We start from the raw sequence: 21,632 nt of genomic DNA on the forward strand, positions 1-21,632 counted from the left end.
TCAGATATTGACCACAGTGTTCGAATCGAATATTTTTGCACGGGTATGAATATTGCCAACAGACGTATCGTCATATTTCTCTCTCTCTCTCATATATATATATATATATATATATATATATATATATATATATATATATATATATATATATATATATATATATATATATATATATATGCATGTCTGTAATATCAAATATTGCTATATATATTATTATCATCATATTCGTATTATATATAAATGCCTCTGGGTTAAACTAGATCATCACCCGTTTCAGCGGATGTGGTGACACTGACACGTTATACGAGGATACTTTCCCCAGGAATTGCAGGCCTAAACATTTGGTGAACTTCCCACTTCTTTAGAAGTATGCGATTCTAACAACCATACAAAGGTTGAAAAGCGAAATGTTTTTTTTAAAAAAAAAAAAAAAAAACTGCCCCGTTAAAATAAAATGATTTTTCTAGTTCTACTACACAAAATGTTTCGCGTCGTGAGTGGAATTTTGTACCTCTGCTCCTCCAAAACATGATCCAGTTCCTCAAAGGTTGCTGTTGGATGGTAATGAGACCGAACGCGCCTTTCTAACTCAGACCACAATGGCTCAATGATGTTCATATCTGGTGATTGTGGGACCCAGGTGAGGTGTAATAGCTCCTGGCCATGCTATGATTTCACCGTTTTTGCAGCGTGACAGGGTGCCAAATCATATTGGTAGATGCCATCACCATCAGAGAACAATATTTGGGCCATGAGTAGAACATGGTCCCCAAAAATGGCCTCATACGCCTTAGCATTCATCATTCCATGTAAGGCTATGGGAAATCACCTGCGGAAATCCACGATATCATTGCCCATGCTGTAACAGAACCACCCCCACACTTTACAGTTGGGAGCAGACAGTCTGTATCATAGACCTGTAACGGTGTTGTCCATACTTAAACACGACCGGTTGTTGGAAACAAGGTGAAGGTCGATTCATCGGACCACATTACGTGTTTTCAGTACTCATGAGTCCACGCCTTGTGGTCCTTGCACCACTGGATACGCCTCTTCGCATTTACTGCTGTGACCAGGGGTTTGGCGATAGCGGCCTTGCCATGAATTTTCATTTTATGAAGTTCCCGTCGCACTATTTTCGATGAAAGCGAGTTCTGTAGGCCGAAATTGAGTTCAGACGTAATTTTCATTGCAGTGGTCTTCCTTTTAGCTGCTACAATCCGTTTTAATGCCCTCCGGTCCCTACCTGATAGGACTGTCTTTCGACCACTGTTGTGCTTTGCAGACGTCGTTTGCCCATAAATTGTGTATGCTCTCGTGACATTGGACACTGTGTCTTTCGATACCCTCACAATGTTCGCCACTGTTGCCACTGAAGCTCCAAACAGACGGGCACCAACGATCATGTCTCTTTGGAATCTGTCAGGTCGTCCATTTTAGCGCACCACTTTCACACCACGACACTCACAGGTGTACGGGTTACTGCTGACGGAAGAGGAAGGTCCACATGACACATTGGAAACAAAAAACGATCGGCAAAAGCAACACGCGTTGTACAGTTGTGGGTCAAACTTACGTGTCCTGTATGCAGTGTTTTTAGATTTTTCTCAACCCCTGTATAATTATTATATTGTATATAATTGATTTTAAACACTATAATTATATCCTTACACATTAATTTATTAACTTTCTTTTTGATTAAGCATGACACTGCTGCTGAGTATAGATATTGTATTTTGCATTAACATTATTTAACGTAACCGTTTCGCTTTTGTATTATTTCTAAAAAAAATAATAAAAAAAGGAAAAGTGTAAATATTTCATTTTGTTTTTCATGTTCTGCAAATCTAATGCTTTCCTACTCTTTAAACATTCACACAACCGCTTGGTTTACTTTTTTTATTTACTTAATGTATTGCATTAAAATGCAAAGCATAAATTGTCTAAATCATTGTATTAGTTGCTTTTTTCTTAATATTTCATTCTGTTCGTTCTATTTTGCAGAGATCGTTCTACGCACAACAATAAAACAATAGGATCATCATGAAATGGTTTGGCAAGCTTCCTTGCTAGTGCAAGTCTAGACATGGGAATATATACATAAACAGTGTCTCGTACAAAGCTCGAGCATACAAGCGTGCATTTTAATAGTCTGCGGTAGTTACTAAGAAACGTCAAGTGAATGCTTTTATGTTAAGCTAATACTTGTAAATTTAAGTGTCTCAGGCGTAAAGAACAAAAAAAAAAAAAAAAAAAAAAAATGAACACGCGAAAACACAATTAAGAGTCCATTGCAGAAATGCGGAGAGCACGAATTTGATTTTGTGACACACGACCCTTACATATATATATATATATATATATATATATATATATATATATATATATTTAATGAGAAGTTTATGAATAACTGATAAAGTGTTGTAGGTACAATTACTCTGCAAAGAGTGTCCTAACTTCCGAAGTACTGATCCTTGAAAATTATGCAATTATTATTAATGTCTTCTGGATCGTAATTTAACGAGCACATGCCTACTTCACTTTCACTATCATTGAACTTAACACGGAACATACGATACCGCTAATTATTGAACCACTCACCCGTAACTCTGCAAGATACCTTAGTGCACAATTTTAATTAGTTTTATTCTCTTCTTGTTTTTTGTTTGTTTGTTGAAAATAACATCTGCAATTTTACAATGTTCTCGACCTCAGCATTGGAATTTCGAGGCGACTTTTCTCATTTGCGGAATGACTGCTTGATTAATAGCATTATTGCATGAAACCTTGGGAAGATTTCTCTAGTGTTAGCATTTCGTGACCTACAACTTACGAATGCCATAAAAAGAGAGGTAGTATATTACGCTTCTACTGGTGATTCGGGTGATCTGCTGGTGCTATATCTAGTACTGGTGATTTACTTACCTCGGATGAAAAACTAATTTTAAATGTGGTTTCCGGAAAGAGAATAATATATAAGAAAGCTATACATATACAGTTGATTTCCTTTCTAGTAAATTGCTACTTTTGTTAATTTAAGTATGTATATACCGCAACAACACCCGCCAGAATTTTAGACGTAACAACACAGGCCCGTCTGTGAGACTCCCTCTGTAATTCACAGTCGTTATTAACCAAAGTTTGAACTGAACAATAAAAATTGTGCATCTTTATACAAAATACATTGACGAAGACTTTTGCATATTTTGATAGTACTATATTACTATTGAAAACAAAACTTTTAGTATAGTCCACAGAAACAATATGATCCACATGAAAAAAAAAATCAAAGGATCATTTTTTTATGAAAAAAATACACTAACTTTAAAAAGGTGAACATTTTAAGGAAAAAATACAGGGTGTCTAAAATTAATGCTTTTAAATGGAAAATTAAACTCTGCTATAAATTTCAATATTTGAGTTACTATAAGCTGTAGCAAAGACCATTATCTTTTTCCATTTTCATTGTGATCAAGATTAATTAATGTTCTTAAAACAGAAAACACTAACTTGTTTTGCTAGTTTTTATTTTTTACTTTGTACAGTGACGGCAAATCTTAACAGAACACTCATGGTCCGATCATGGTATTTGCATTATGGTGAAATTCTAAAGCAAGGTTTTCATCAACTGTCAAATCTTCATCACTTCCTTCTTCTTCCTACAACCACTGGGTAACAACATTCCGAAAATATGCACCGTTTAAGCTCACAGCAAGCGAAGGACCAGGGACAACATCCATTACGTTACAACACACGCCCGTCTCTCAGACGGCAAGCCAGAATAAACAATTAATCATGTGAACCCTATAAGAGCTACAAAAACACTACAGTGAGGTTGCAGCGACAGCAGCACGAGAACGTTAGGTGTTAGCACCATCTAATTTTACAACAGGAGAAAAGAAAAAGCTAGTGAGTGGTACTTTGAGTAGTCTCAGAGACGGGCGTGTGTTGTTATGGGATATATTTCGAAATTGTCAAAACTAATTATATTGAGTGTATTAATATTTTAATCGATGTCCTATTAACATAAATACACCAACTGTAAATGGAAGGTAAGCACAACACATTCAACTTTCTCGCTCAGACTAAAAGCAAGTGGCATATATGTATTTATGAATTTTGAACATACGTATGACATACGTTTTCAGAAAATTTCATCCGAAGGGAGTTCACCATTTTTTAATCGTTTGGAATAAATTGACTTTCAAGAATAAGTTACCACTTTCTGGATTTTTTCAAGAGAGTTAAGAGTTACTTCTGATGAACGGTTATTAATTGGATTCATGTTCTTGAAATATTAACAAAAACACCTGAGTAGCATGAATACATTCTATGTTATTTTCTGCTCAAGAATATACATTGGAGAGAAAATGGGAAGGATTTATGATTTAGTTTAATATACATGATGTAATGTACTATATTACATAGCTGTGACATATTTATAATTTCTTACATTCATGTTCTTTACAATACAACGTAAATTATTTGTTTTAAAACACGTAATTTTTCGCAAACAAGATTCGAACGTAGGCTAAAACGACGTTCTGCAAACGCATGTCAAGTAAGACCAACCACCAACACTAAAACGACCATCTCAGAATGATGGGTTTTTTATGGGCTAATTAGTTGATCTAATCCCAATTTTTGGGCTCCTACTGTTTAGCGGAAAATGGGATTGAAAATGGGTGAGTCTAGCTTGATATCAAGCTAGAACTCTTCATATGGTTACAATGGTCCGATCGAAAAACTTCAAACGCCATAATTGTGGGCTATTTATGGGGTAATTAGTTGATTTAATCCCAATTTTTGGGCTCTTACTGTTTAGTGGGAAATCGGATTCAAAATGGGTGAGTCTAGCTTGATATCGAGCTAGAACCCCCCATATGGTTACAATGGTCCGATCGAAAAAAAATCAAACGCCAGAGTTATGGGCTATTTATGGGCTAATTAGTTGTTCTAATCGCAATTTTTGGGCTCCCACTGTTTAGCGGGAAATCGAAATCAAAATGGGCGAGTCTTGCTCGACAACAAGCTAGAACCCCCCAGAAGGTTACGGTTACAATGGTCCGATCGAAAAAAAATCAAACGCCAGAATTATGGGCTATTTATGGTCTAATTATTTGCTCTAATCCCAGTTTTGGGCTCCTACTGTTTAGCAGAAAATCAGATTCAAAATTGGCGAGTCTAGCTTGTCATTAAGCTAAAAAAAAAAAAAGACGTACGGTTACAATTGTCCGATCCTAAAAATTCAAACGCTTGAATTATGGGCTATTTATGGGCTAATTTGTTGCTCTAATCCGGATTTTTGGGCTGCTCCCTTTTAGCGGGAAATCGGAATAATGTGGGCGAGTCTAGCTTGACCTGAAGTAAGAACCCTCCTTAAGGTTAGACATCTCGAATCGAAAATCAAACGTCAGAAATATGGGATATTTATGGGCTAATTGATGCTGTTATTCCGAGTTTGGGGCTGCTACCTTTTAGCAGGAATTCTTTATCAAATTGTGAGATTTGGCTTAACTTCTAGCTATAAACCTAGGGCTATAATACTCCGATCAACATAATTAAAACGTCGAAATTATGGGTTATTTGCATGCTAAATGGTTGCTTTAATGTCGAGTTTTTTCTTCTATCGTTAGCAAGAAATATCATGCAAGATTGATATTGATTTTTAGATAAGGTGGGATGATACTTTCAAAGTTGCAGTTAGAAAACATCGATGTTTATTAACTGAAAATTGATTTATTTGCACTCTCCGCAAATGTAAATCTATATATCTACTAGTAAATCTATGAATTATTTTTTCACGTGTTTATGCTTATTATGTTTGGAAGTAAGTATTGTATGTATAGAATTTATATAGTGAAATATCATTCTTTTTAAATATTTTTTTTTGTGCAAATTAAACGCCTCTTCACCGTAGCTGGGGCCGCAGTGGCACAGAGGTAGAGCGTTTACCTCTTGTGCGTTTGATCCCGGGTTCGATCCCAGATCGCGCCAAGTGGTCTTTGTGGTTGACAAACACCATGTGCTTGGGTTTAATCGGAACTTTCCGATTTCCTCCCACTTTATTCATAATGAATATAATGAACACAAAAACGTGAAAAGACAATTCATGCGTTTACTAGTGGGGATATATATTTGCATTCGCTGAGAATGCAAATAAATCAATTTTCAGTTAATAGACAACGACGTTTCCTCACTGCAACTTTAGAATTATCATCCCACGTTATCTAGAAATCAACACCAATCTTGCATGAGATTTCTTGCGAACGATAGAAGAACCAAAATTGACAATAGAGTAACTAACTAGCACACAAATAGCCCATAATTCCAGCATTTTAATTATTTGATCGGAGTATTATAGCACTGGGTTTATAGCTAGAAGATAAGCCGAATCCCGCAATTTGATGAAGAATTCCTGCTAATCGGTAGCTCCCCAAAACTCGGAATTAGGGCAATAATTAGCCCATAATTCTGGCGTTTGATTTTTTTTTCGATCGAACCATTGTAACCATTGGAGGGGTTCAGCTTGATATCAAGCTAGACTCACCCATTTTGAATCCGATTTCCCGCTAAACAGTAGGAGCCCAAAAATTGGTATTAGAACAACTTATTAGCCCATAAATAGTCCATAATTCTGAGATATGTTCCGGTCGTTTTTGTATTGGTGGTTGGTCTAACTTGACACGCGTGTTCTGCAAGCAAATTTGTTATGCTAACCACTACACCAAGAAGACTTCGCTCTAGAAATTGTACATCAGTATATATTATTACCGTGATGATTTACACCCCGTAACAGCCGGCATTTCGTATCACCCAGTAAGGCAGATTTTGATTTAAGTTGCCATTTTTGTCATATTTTATGACCTTTTTGTATATGGTAATTACATAATTACTTAGCGGCAATGTCCAGATAGTCAACATCTCAGCTCCGAATGAGCAGGTTACTCCGTAGTAGAATGGAACAAAGAGATTTCCTGTAAGCACAGATCTGAGGGACGTAAGCTCTCGGTTATTTTTTTAACTTAGTTTTTTTTTTCGCCGGCTAGATTTCTGAGACCATAATTGTACAAAAAATCTAAGTTGGTGTTTGCGTACTCAACTAGATACTTCGAAAGCACTCCGTTAGGGTAAGTAGAAGACGATGGCCATTGTGCGTGCTATGTAACATTTTGGATCTAGGAGCTGCAAATTCCACTGGATATTGTACAGAACTGTCGCAGGAGAACGCAAAATTGTAAGAGCCTTTATTTTAGATTTGGTAAAGGAGACAACAGAGTAAAACCTACAACTGCGTATACTTCAACAAATTCAAGAATGCAAAAGAGACTTTCATCGAGGAGACATTGTCAAATCTCCAGAAAATGTACAAAAACATCTGCGACTATATGTATCATATGAACAATATGCGTGTTGGAAGTGACCTGCTAACAAGATTCTATGTAACACGTGCTACACAGTCAAATGAAAAACGTCAAAGTTATTTCGGGATCAAAAGTTTGCAGTGCTGCGCTAAAAAATAACCGTTAATTACGTGTCAACCATTCAGTAATCGCATTGAAATGATGTTCAAATATAGTATTAGAAGGGAAAAAAAGTTGAGAATGCTCCAAGAGCATTGCCAGAACGAACTTAAAAAGAATGGAGAAAAAATATGACTTATAGTTCCTGAGATATACCTCCTTAAATCTCCCGAAATTCGAACGTTTTGGCCAATATCTGGTGAACGCTGGCCAGTTGGCCAGTAGCCAGTTGATCAGTGGCCACCGGTAACTATTTGGTTAAAAAAATGTTCACCATCCTCTAAGGTATTGATCAACAACAATATGATATATCTGTTACTTACTGTTCCCGAGATTAGGCTCCTTAAATCTCCCAAAATCGGAACTATGTCTTTGGCCAATATCGCCGGAATGGTAAGTCATAGAGATATAATATTGGTGTTGGTCAATACCTAAGATGATGGTAAACATTTTGGTACCGATACTAATTGATGTCCACTGGCCAAAACAGTGGCCAGTTGGACAGTGGCTACCTATTATTACTTGGAACCAAAATATTTATCATTCTCTTAGGTATTGATCAATACCAATGTATAACTTATGGTTCTGAAGATATGACTCCTTAAATTTGTAGAAATCGGCCATACATACATGCATACATACATACACACACACACACACACACACACACATATATATATATATATATATATATATATATATATATATATATATATATATATATATATATATATTGGGAACGGTAAGAGTAACGCGATATATTTAATCACTTTCTCAGACAGCTTTTGATGCCCTATCGAATACAGGGTTCAAAATTGAAAAAAAGAATCGCAAATAACAAGCATACAGACATAGAAAATTCAGTAACGAACATTTTTAATTTCCTTGAAAATCAATAGAACATACTTCAAAAAAAATCTTGTGATTTTGACAGCATTATTTCAAAAGACGCAGCATTCATATGAATGCATTACCAGAAAATAAGGATTATATATAACGTGTAGAACATAAGATATTATAATCATTAATAATAATAATAATAATAATAATAATAATAATAATAATAATAATAATAATAATAATAATAATAATAATAATAATAATAATAATAATAATAAAGTAATGGTAGTAGTACATTTTACGTATTCTAAGCACTATATGCGTTAAAAGCAAACATGTAATGTTGTGAGTTATCTTTCAACTTATGCTAGTAGTCGTAATAATAGTCGTAGTAGTAGTGTAGTGGAAACAATACTATTATTGGTAGTAATAGCACACTCTACGTATTACTGATCACTATATACCTTAAAAACAAACATTTGCTGTTGTGAGTCAGTAACGAGTGGCAAACTTGAAGGAAGTGGCAAATATGTTGGATGTGTCGAGAAGGATGGTGTTGGTCAACAAAACTTAAGTCTAAGCAGATCGGCAAAGATTAGCAGTGCCTGGAGGAAAACTCTCAGTGAGATGTCACACCAAATGTGTAAACAAATTGAAATTTAGAATCGTCGCGCGGCTGCAATGCAAATGATGGACGAACTCAAGTATTAGTAACCCATTGTCAGTGTCGGTAAGAGGTCGGATTGCACAAGCAAAACCACTGGTAAAAGACCATAACATTTGAGCGTGACGCATATGGTGCCGCCAACATTGAACATGACACGATGATTACAGGAAACATATGATGTGGTCTGGTGAGTCATCTTTATTCGTTCGATTTATTTCAAACCACGAGCCGTGTTTATGTGTATCTCTTTCATGACAGAGAAAGAAGCGTATGATCTGCAGTGTTTCCGCCTCACCGTGAAATATGGTAGTAACCTGGTCATGATATGGGTAGCAGTATGGTGGTGTTCAAGTGGGCTCTATGCTGACCCTTAACGATCGCGTTACTGCACTTAGGTATGACACCAGTTTAGGGGACACTCTACACTCGAAGCCGCATATATTGTTTTCAGACAGTCATGTCATTTCCCAGGATAAAAATGCGCCCATTCGCACAGATGGTGTTGTTGAGGTGTGTTTTGAAAGACATCGTGATGAAGTTGATAATATCCTCTGGGTCGCCTAATCACCAGACATGAACATAACTAAACATATACGTTTCGTTTTGGAAAGACGAATCCGGTACAAATTTCCTCATTCATTCTATCTCACCGAATAGAGTGATGACCTAAACTCGGAATTGTGCAATATTCCATCTGCGATCACTCACAATTTGTATCATTTCACTGCATGGTGCATCAGAGCTGCTCTGAGAGTGAAAGTTGGTCTAGAGCAATAGTAATATGGTAAGTTGCATTTTATTCAGGTACTTTCATTAAATTAATAAGTATATATATTGTATTAGTAAACTATACCGACAAACTGTAAGAGGTGATTCCTCACATCAAAATAAGTCAAAAATTTCCTATGGACCTCTGGGGAAAAGTGCATAGTTTCATAGCTATGGCTGCCCAAAATCGCGAAAAAGCCAAATTTTAAGAGGCCCTATTTCGAATTCGAGAAATTGTGGAGTGGTGGTCCTTATCAGAGTAAACGAAGTCATGCGTACACAATCCAAAAATGTATATTTCATTAATGTTCAAGCAGCTCGGGCCAACATAATGGTAAGCGCTATTTCCGGTGAAATTGAGTTCTTAAATGGAGTAGGTTGTGGTCGATCTACAGAAGAGCATGCAGGTGGTTTAATTTCAAAAATATACCTCCAGATGGCGGAGAAAATTTGTTTCGTTTGTAGTTGCTAACGTACTCGCCTTCCGTGCGAGCGGTCTTGTGTTCGATTCCCGGTGGGGGCACTCAGTCGAAAAAGTTTGAAAAGCTATCCAGGCCACCTACCCTGAAAGAGATTTTCCTGGGTTTTCCTCTTTCACACCACGAAAATGCCGAGATGGTACCTACTTATAGGTCCCAGTCCGCTTTCTTCCTTCCCTTTCCCCGGATAATGTGCTCGCTAAGGAACGTCATCCCTCAAACGTGACGGGCTAAATGCCATGGATGTCGAAAGCCCAGAAATCTAAATCCTAAATCTCTTGTTTTGTATGTGTCATTACGCTGAATTGCATGGAAATGGCATTCTTTTACAATTCGATCGAAAGTTGTGAAACGTGACATATCCATGTTATACTTTTGGTATATATGTCTCATTAAACACAAATCCGTTGAAATTTCGATTTTTCGGATTGCCGTTCTGCTTTCTCTTCTGCTATCTATCAAAAGTAAAATGAGAGAATTTGAAGTTTCCATTCATGTATATGGTTGTTCAAAATGAAAACAAATAAATCACCGTAAAGAACAAGTTCAATTATGAACAGTTCATGTACAACTTGCAAATCAATGATATCATTTAGGTTTGGATCACAAATCTGTTTAAATTAATTTTATTTGTGGTCCTCTTTACTTCCTTATTCAGTCCATGAAGTCGCTAAGATGTACTTTAAAGATAGTTGGAATTATTGTTTCCTTATTCTTTATCCATTAAGGGTTAAAAATGTAGAAATCTGAGTTGTGGTTCCTTTCATAGTATCACATTGTCCCTGCCTATTCCAGAAATTATCAGGAGTAATGTAGTGGGACTAATTTAAGTATTACACATACATAAATAACGTACAAATTTCGTTTTTTTTAATGCATACGCTTGTTTACCTTGAGACTAAAAGTCACGTTAGTATTTTGGTAGGCAGGGTTCAACTAAAACGTTCAGAAAGAAAATAATCAATTCGAAAATACATATAAAGCTTGAAAACAAGTGAAAAGTTGTGCCATCCATCAAACTCTGGGAGAAGGCAAGCATGGAGTCAACTACAATAGGTGGAAATGCAGTTGCAAAAAGAAGATTAACGCTGCTGTATGAAGCTCCAATACCCTCTTCCTAAGTGCTTTTAAGACAGTTACATGGAAACGATATTATTACTGTTCCACTAAAACAAAGGGCAAGCTCGAAAAACATTGTCATTCCTGTTATGCTTAGCACGTTACTTGCCTTGAAAGCATATACGTTAATTATGTAAAAAAAAAAAATGATTAAAACAAATATTGGTTTGAACAGGGTATATGCTTAATTTTCAAGTGATTTCATGAAAGTACAGAGATAAATACATTGTATTCAAAAAAAGCCATGTCAATATTTGACACTAAAAATATAAGTATTTACTTATTTTGAAATAAGTATGTTAATTCCTATCATACAGTAATAACTGAGCAATCTTGTTTATAAAACTGAGTATATATATTATCTTTGAAAATGGCTATATCTCTCACTGTTGTTCTAGTTTATAGCGCTCGGGTTCGATCGACAAATTCCCATGTTCGATTCCTGGAGGGAGAGCTTTGAAATGTCTTCGAACTGAAATGATGTTCGGACTCTACCTTAAACTATAGGCCCGCGTCTCGTATAGTGCCGGTGCTGAAAAGGGACGCTAAGCTTCAACAAAAACAAAATTAATATGTTCTTAACCATACCTCAACATAGAAATACCTCAATCAAGAATTTCCAATTTGAAGAATCTAGTTCATATGTTCTTGCTTAATGCAATATTAAGAAAAAAAATATATTGTTTTCATAACAACACATCTCGGTTAAGAATTGCTTTTAATAAAAGAAAAGTAGTTCATTAGCCACTAATGCCATCAAATGATATTTTTTTTAGTTGTTTCGATAATCATGCGTGTTAAGTTGCTATCCCTTGGTATATACATTTAAATAATGTATCATTTAACCAATTGTAATTTATTTAAAGCCTAATTATGCAAACGTTTGTCGTCTTTGGCCAGTGGTATAGGGAAGGGGATCCAGTGGGGGTACCCCTAAAAGGTTCCGGCAGTATACTTTGGTTATTTGATGTTTTGTAACTTTGTTCTCGGAACAAAAACAATTGTCTTTCATGTGATCTATTCCAAAACAAAATGTGTCACTAAACAGTTCGTAGATGAGCTATGTACACCAAAGTCTTATTTATTCTTTAAACATATTTGCATTTTGGGGATATGGAACTCGAATCTTGCAAGAATCCCTGATGTTCAAAGGGAAGAAAGGAAGAGAGTGAGGAGAGCCTAATGCATGCATCTGGTGATCTTCAAGTTATTGTTCTAATATAGTACTTGACATTGCAATGGTCACAGCTTTTGCGTGCCTTCTTTGACTCAAAGCCAAAGTTTGCAGACTGAAGCAGGAAATACGGAAATGAATCACTTCCTTTCTAATCATAAAAGGAAATTCCGAAAAAAAATCTTTATCTGAATTCAAGAAGCACCGGATATATTTGAGCCCAAGTTATCATTGACTTCGACAAAAATAACAAAACACCTGACCTGTCATCGTCTATTCTGAATCATTAACCGCCATTTCCAATATGATCAACTCTAAAAAACCTTGGTTTAATACCTCTAACCTTTAGCCGCTAACCTACAAGGGAAAAAGAAAGAAAGGAGGGATAAAAATGGATAATTTCCTTCGTTGTTTTGGTTTCATTCAGATGAAAATTATTTAAGGGAAAATTTGTCTACAGCAATGGATGGGAAACAATAGTAAAGACTTGTAGCGTGTGACTATGTCTCAGCAATCTCTGATGGTTGATCAGTTAGAAGATCTGCTTGAGTTAGACGTGTATAGGATGTCGAAGTAAGAATTTATTTTGCAATTGAAAAATGTTGGAAAATGTTTAAGCTTTAAATTCTTAACATTAAACGATTCGCATTCAATAATATAAACTAAGGATTATGCGCATTGATGCGACACAATTTTGTATATTTTGGTTTGTATAACTTTACATCTTACTTGACTCGAATAACGTGTTTCATGACTGGAATATGCCATAGCTGCTGAAGTTCACACTAAATTACAACCAATAAATCTATTTCAGAGTGCGTAGACAAACACTTAGTTGCATTTGTTTATTTGTTTATTGCCCATAAACTTAGTCAAGCGGAACATTAACGTAATGTACCGAAAATGTCCCCTTGAGCTACTAGTAGCTCACGATCGACAGCTTGGCGATCACTGCTTTAAAATAAACTTAGTCGGAAAACAAAACGAAACAACTAAAAAAAGAAAAACTTTGAATTAATATTGCAACGAAGGTTATACTTGAAATTCGTACAACTTTCAAAAACGTTAGTTCTTCGTAACATGTGACACAAGCTCAAGAACCAGTAAAATAACAATAATATTTTCAAAGGCGTCATTTGGGAAGGGCAGAAGGGAAAATTACCTCCTCATGAGTTTGAGAAATACTAATGCTTTAAGCAATTGTTTAATAACATATTAATTAAAAAACGTTAATTTTTGTATGGATAGATAATATTGTTCCCTCTAATGAAACCTGAAATTACTCCACTAATTGTTTGTCTACGCACTGTGAAATATATTTATTGGTTGTAATTTAGTGTGAACTTTAGCAGCTATGGCATATTCCAATCACGAAACACGTTATTCGAGTCAAGTAATATGTAAAGTTATACAAACCAAAATATACAAAATTGCGTCGCATCAATGCACATAATCCTTAGTTTATATTATTGAATGCGAATCATTTAATGTTAAGAACATAAAGCTTAAATCTATAATTCATAAAACACTGTAAAAACGAGTTTATAGTTCTCTATAATATTAGCTTAGTAGCTACATTTTATTTCTCAATCGCAAACATTTTATACAAAAGTTGTTACGAAGCTTCAAGATCATCACGAATACCACTAACAAGTTACTAAAGGGAAAATGCCATCCAAAGTTTAAATTTAAAAAAAAAAAAAAAATCTTTGTACTTTTAACTATACCGGTACATTATTTTAAAGGGTCTATGAGTGTTTTTACAACCAATTATTATTTTTTATAAGAACAAATCTACACGCATTTTATTCTGGAGTAATCCATCTTACATTGTTCACATTTGAACTAAATTTCTATAAAGGTAGTCGTAAGAAAAGGAATATAAATTACAGTTCCAATCGTGGTACAATATCTCAAAGGATATCTGGGTCGCAACTACAAAAAACATGCAAAGTTTCTTCAGTGAAGAGAGGTCATGAATAATAAAGACAAGCGCAAGTGCATTTACAAAAGAATGAAAACAAGAGATCACAAAAGAAGGAAACACACGATAAGACAATAGGGTAAGATTGACTGTGATAAATGATCATATGAAAAGAAACTTGTTAAAAGCATTGGTCTTTTATCTGGAACAAGTGAGAAGTTACTTGTAAGAGACAATGCCAGCTACAAACAAAGCACACTTCCTTTTGTATATTGGGTGATTAAGTTTGAAAAAAAAAAATGTGTATATCATGCAGACTAAATTAATTTAATGTTCTGTTTTGATATCTAAAATTATATTAGATACAAACCAATAAATAAATAAATAAACTTCTGCCGAAAAAGCAAAAACGTACGATTTAAAACGCCCTAAACTGAAAACTGTGGAATAGAACGCAAGCAATTCAAGGAATTACATAGAAATTTGTACATGGTTTATCAAGATATCTATATTTCAGAATCCTCTCATACAAACGAAATTAATGTTATAAAATAATATAGGGACGGGGATACACTTTTAAGTACTAACTACACATAAATCACATCATCCAAGGAATGGAATTTTAACAAATGAGTTAGTGATCGAAAATGACTAATATCACTTTTTATTTTCATGCAATAGTCACTACTATTTTCAAGAGTTATGCAACCACACACCTCATGATAAACCATAATGTTTTTGATAATATATTGGAAACTAATTTTGGTACAACCATTTGATTTGGCAACTTAAAAAAAATATTTACTAACGTTCTCATGTTCAAGAATACAATTTATGAAAATACGTATCATCTTAGAGTTGATAATAATTTCTATATGAAACACTTATGATCATTATTGATTAATAATAACGAGAAACTGTAATATAGTTGGTCGTAAGAAATATGCATGCATGACAACAAAGATGAGTGCCAAAGATTGAACCCATGTCTATCATTTACAACAGTTACTCTAACATTAATTATTTGTGTCATATTTTATTTCCTAACTCGGTTACATGCCATTCTGAGAAAGCAAAACAACTTGTAACCTAAATAGTTTTTCACTAGACATCTGCAAGTATTGAAAAGCAAGAATCTCGATAATGGCATGGCAGAACATAGTAATTTAGAAAGATCAGAAAACAGTTGATTGTCTCTATAAAATAACCTTGAGAGCCGACGTATCACTTAAGTTCTGTTTAAAATTTTCGTAGCTCGGCGACGAAATTTGCTAGCTTTCCGACATGCTTCAGAATGGGATTCAGATCATCGTTATTCACTATCCATATATTTGGTTTGATATTGCTCCGCGGTATTGTATTATATAACAACGATAATTTAGGATGCACGTAGCTAATGATCTATTCTTAAAATAGTTAAATACCATACAGTTATTTTTAAATTGCAATTTTGGTCGCCTCACTATGAGAGTTATAGTTTATTGATGAATGAAGAAGAGTATAAGGCAATTAAACACATATCGTAATATATATATATATATATATATATATATATATATATATATATATATATATATATATATATATATAAGCTTGTTCGAAATTCAGTAACGCAATACTTGAGTTCCAGCTTTGAGTTTTTGCTTTGCATTATCATGTAATATCGGAAATATAAACGACGGGACCTGCTATTAACGTCGATACCAATCGCCACCGAATATTACATCCAGTACAGTTAATAGGTACTTATACTATCACGTAAAGGTTCAATATCACATTAAATGTCGTTCCTCATCACATCATATCTCCTCCAAGAGCGTTTAACTACAGAGCCACGCTATCGGCTACTCACATTCAATACTTTCTCAAACTGTTAACTTATATTTTACAGATTGAAATGATGACTGACTAAATATTATTTGTTCTGGAGATGATACATAATACTCATTATTATTATTATTATTATTATTATTATTATTATTATTATTATTAGTAGTAGTAGTAGTAGTAGTAGTAGTAGTAGTATTTAACATCTTGAGCTTTTGGTAGTCAAAATAGAGAATACATGTGTCGTGATTCGAATAGGAAAATACACCCTCCATTCCAAAAGAAACCGAACGTTTTAAAAAAACAGAAAAGCAATGTACATTTTGGAACAAATCATTTTTATTAATCAATGTATTCCCCTTCTGCATCGATACACATATTTGCACGCTCCAACAAGTTGTCAAACGACTTCTCCATGTCCTTTATTGGAATGGTCTTTAGGACGGCGGTCGTCGCCTTCTCAATGGCATCAATCGATGCGTGCCACTTTCCTTTCATCGCCAAATGCAGTTTCGGGAACAGATAGAAATCGCGCGGAGCGAGATCTGGTGAATAGGGCGGATGATGCAACCGAATAATGTGATTTTTGACCAAAAATTCAGTTACAAGTCGCGATGGTGCATTATCGTCCAAAAGAGTCCAACTGCCGATTTCGCGATATTCGGGTCGAATACGACGAATTCTTGCCAGCAAACGCTTCATGACGCCCAAGTAAAACTCTCCAGTGACTGTCTGGCCGGGCTGAACAAATTCTTTGTGGATAGTTCCTTTTGAATCGTAAAAACAAATCAGCATCACCTTAACTTTTGACTTCACCAAGCGACTTTTTTTGGGTGTTCCTTCATCCGGCGCTCTCCATTCAGCACTTTGCCGCTTTGTTTCGGGCTCATATTCGAAACACCACGTCTCGTCACCAGTTACAATCGATTTCAAGAAGTTTCGATCCTGCCGAGCACTTTTAACGATGTCTTTGTAATGCGCAATTCGATCAACTTTTTGGTGTTCGGTGAGTTTGTGTGGTACAAACCGCGAATTAACCTTCTTAAGGCACAAAACTTCGGTCAAAATGCGGTATGTGGTTGTTTGAGGAATGCCTAATTCCATTTTAATAACTTTCACCGACGATTTTTTGTTATGTTTGATGAATTCACGCACTTTTTCCATGTTTTCTTCCGATAATCCGGTTCTGGGACGGCCTGATCTTTCGTCATCATCCAGCGTCTCTCTACCCGATTTGAATCGCCTGAACCACTCGTAAACTTGCGTACGGGATAGACACTCATCACCATATGCATTTTGTAGCATTTGGTGCGTTTCACTAAAAGTTTTACCCAGTTTAACACAAAATTCAATTGCAGCTCGTTGTTTGAAACTCATTTTCCGACCGATGTACACAACATACTGACAGTTGAAACGCAATAACTTTGTTGCCGTGCATCCAAATGTCATGACATTTATACCAGTTGTCAATGAGGGACTACGCCATCTACCGGTAAAATATTACAACAGATGGCACTAGTGGTACTATTTGTTTTCAAAAGTTCGGTTTCTTTTGGAATGGAGGGTGTATTATGGAAACATATTTACAGCGTTTTGTGTTACGGCATTCTGCCATCTTTCCGATAATCAAATCGCTATAAAACTTCTGATGTTCCTGGTCTAAAATTGTGACAGGTGATTTTCAGAGGTCTCCTTTGTAACGAATTTCACACAATTCAAGGAGTTCTGCAGAGATCGAAACATTCGTGTTTTACGGCGCCAGTTCTAGGCAATACGATGGATGCAGTAAATTATCTTAGACAAGTTAGTTGTCTCAATTTGTGACGATATATATATTTTGCAACCAGCTCTGGCCTTCGAATTCCACCAGACCACAGTATAACTTTCGTGGACGTCAGCGTGATCCCTCTCCACGAAAATCCGTATTTTATATGGAAACAGATGAAACGTAAACAAAAACGATAGAGGGCACTGCCACGCAAATCTTGCAGGATCGTCCCTGGACAGAGGATCCTCTATCTATCTCCCAGGTCCCCGCATGCAGCTTAGTCTACTAAGGAACATGCTGTAGTCATGATATGTTAGGCTTTTAGCGGTCTCCAGAGGCTACCTACCAGAATTTTGGAAGCAAAAAATGAAGAATGGATGACTAACTGCGTTTGCAAAGTTTGAAAGGTACGCTTAGTGAAAAAATGTAGGTGTCGTGCTTAAAAATGTAGGTTACATACACAATTTATGTAGTTTTTTGACTTAACGTACAGGAGACGTATAACTGAAAACGCATGTTTTATAATACTTTCCGAATAAGTGTTCCATCTATACGTACTTTCCGTATCAAAAAATATAGGCGGTTAGGATCTCACATACAAATGGACGTAATAACATATATCTGAGGAATGTAACGCAAGTATATACATTTGATATACGGAAAACAGTTAGATGTACAAGCATACTGCAACGGCATGATGTAGCACATAAGGACAGTACGTATGTAGTATATGGATAATGTATGCTCCATACTGATTTATGTAATAAGCAAGAGGATTCCTTATATTTGTGCAATATACCACTGTCAATTTTTCTCAGTGTATAGATGAATAAAAGTCAGTAATCTGAGAAAATCGTCCCAATTCTAGATTCCCACTACTGGAGAAAATGGGATGTCCAGCAGAAGGTCAAGCAACTAAGGTCTGGAAACCAGATGTCCTACAGTTAGTAATGAGGTGGTTCACAAGAAATAACTGGAAGTATGGTTGATGAATTCCGGATCGGGTTAGAGACAATTTAACTGTCATGATTTGTTTATTAGTGAGTAATTGTCGGTAAGATAAAACATGTACTAAGTAAGATCTAAAACGAATTAAACCTAACGTCCTGATTATATGCTAATATATATGATTTTTATTATGTCTTTATTTATTTGTCTCTCTTGTTTATTATTTTATGTTTCTATTCGCATCCCGACAAGCTCCTGAAGGCTCTCTAGCACTTTCAGCCGTGTGCACACGCGTTTGTTTTTCTGCCTTCACCTGGTAGGTGTGAAGGAAAACAGGGAAAACCTATTCAAACAATTGACAGCGTGTCGACATACCACCACCAAAGGAAGCTAATGGTCAACTCTGAGCACCCAAAGTGATTATCACGTTTATTTGGGATCAGTATGGGGTATTACTACTTGCTTTCCAGGCAAAAAGTACCAAATTACCAGGATAAACTATGCTTTACTGCTGCGTGCATTTTGGGATTCTGTGAAATTCCAGAGCGTGGAGAGCTGACAAATTGTATCCGCCTCCTGGAAAACTACGCATCCGTTCTCTGTCCGAATCTTGGCCAGACAGATGCACGACCCTGGTTATGAAATCCGTCATAGTTTGTGTTTTCTCTCAACCGAACATCATTTTCATTCTACCTCTTGCCAAATAACCAAGCATTTCTTAGGGGAAAGTACTTTTGCGATGTTACCACTGTGTTTTCTGAGATGCAGTAATGGATTTTGGACCACCACACCTTACTTCACGTTCGGAACTATAACACAACAACGGTTCAGAGTTGCGAGCTATGCATTACCACATGATATGCATAAGTACTGAGGATCGTCGCTCTTCGATATGTAAAAATGAGTCAGGGTAAAACTTTCTCACGCACCTCTTATTAGCCGGCAAATTTCAAATTAATCACACATGTACAAGTTACTCAGACACTATTGGTTTGCGACCTCCGGTTCATATATGTCAAAATGTTCCAAAGTTATTGTAGAGTATTCTCTACCAAGGAATGCATCGAATTACCAGACACGATATATATATATATATATATATATATATATATATATATATATATATATATATATATATGCGTGTGTAGGTCTTTTTTCTTTATATATAAATTATTGTTCTTTTCTTAACTTTTATTAGCAATGACGCACTAAAACATTATTTTTGATACTGATGGCGTTTTTTTTTTTCAAATAGCATTATTTTAATGCGTTTCCTGAAATATTGTTTCTCAAACACTATAGTGCCTGTTTTAAGTACTGTGAAAATGCAATTAGTTTCGTCATATTTTTTTCACGTAAAGATTGCATCGCTATATATCGGGTGATGGTGTGTTATTTGCGGTTTCTCACATTATTAGTTAAGTAGAAATATAAAGTATATAAATAGTAATATGTATGTTGTTATGACGAAAATCTGCATTTGGATTAAGATTAAATCTTCAAATTATGCTGTATAATCTTGGCAATTTTGAATTCGTCACAAATGATTTTGTTGACGAAGCATTTTATAAAATCATTATATGCGAATCAGCAACAAAATGAAACTCATAGATAAGCATATATATATATATATATATATATATATATATATATATATATATATATATATATATATATTTGCCGACAACTATATAGCGTTAGAAACTGTATGAGGTAAATTCACTTACCTGATCAGTTCGAACGTTGTCCACTACGAAGTTGAACCATAGTCTGAATCGGGGGTTGCAGGTATCTGGCCTGATGAAAAGATCGTATTCCATTTCAGAAATCAGATCAACTCGACCAAGATTACCTACGAAAAGAATGATTAGTATAAAATCTCATATTGAAAGATGAGCAGTTCCAAGTAAAATCTGGTAATATTAATAATCAACTTTAATATTATTCTGTGAAAGTCGTAGTCAAGTAAAATATAAACAAATGAATGCACCATAAGGGAAAGAGATCTTGAAAGCATGATAAATTAAAAAGTTGACTCATTAGACTTATAGAAGTTCAAATGAAAATTAAAATTATCGAAGTTTAAATCCTCACTACTAAATCGGATGCTACTAGATCAACTGTAGATCCACATTATTCTCTTTTTAAAGTTTTCTACTAGGATTGTAATTCTAGAAAGTAAGTGCTAAAATGCTATTTTTGATATAATTGTAAGTACATTCAGTGACCTTTATGATACCCGTTTTTTTTAATTACAACACTTTCTTAAAAAAAATAAGTCGAGTAACTCTTCATTTAAGCTCTAAAGAGTTGACATAACTGTCATCGCCAACATATTAAAAAGTTTGCAACCTCAAATGAACGACAGCAACGGAGAAACTCAAAAGAGGGATTGATTTTGTTCATGTCAAAATAAGAGGTAAATAATCCATATACAAGCAACTCGATATATTCATAACACTTTGTCAATGCAAAATAACGACACTTTCCCTCACACACTGCTACTTGGCAGCCAATACAAGATCAAATCTTAATCATATTAATATTGCTGTTATTTAGTCCAGTTAAAGTAGTTTACGTTTAGTTGGAAGAAGT

General features: G+C 35.2%; 1 protein-coding gene across 1 annotated transcript in view; it reads right to left on the reverse strand.

Annotated features, from left to right (window-relative positions):
• The window catches only part of LOC145687377 (cytosolic carboxypeptidase 6), a 2,130,613-nt gene that overhangs the window by 1,914,712 nt on the left and 194,269 nt on the right, over positions 1–21,632 (reverse strand). The window contains exon 3 of the mRNA XM_081760832.1: positions 20,765–20,889. Within this exon, the coding sequence (XP_081616958.1) occupies positions 20,765–20,889 (125 nt within the window). The remainder of the gene's footprint in view (positions 1–20,764; positions 20,890–21,632) is intronic.

The sequence above is a fragment of the Thermobia domestica genome, chromosome 6, assembly GCF_964235325.1.
Source record: "Thermobia domestica chromosome 6, izTheDome1.hap1.1, whole genome shotgun sequence".
NCBI lineage: Eukaryota > Metazoa > Arthropoda > Insecta > Zygentoma > Lepismatidae > Thermobia > Thermobia domestica.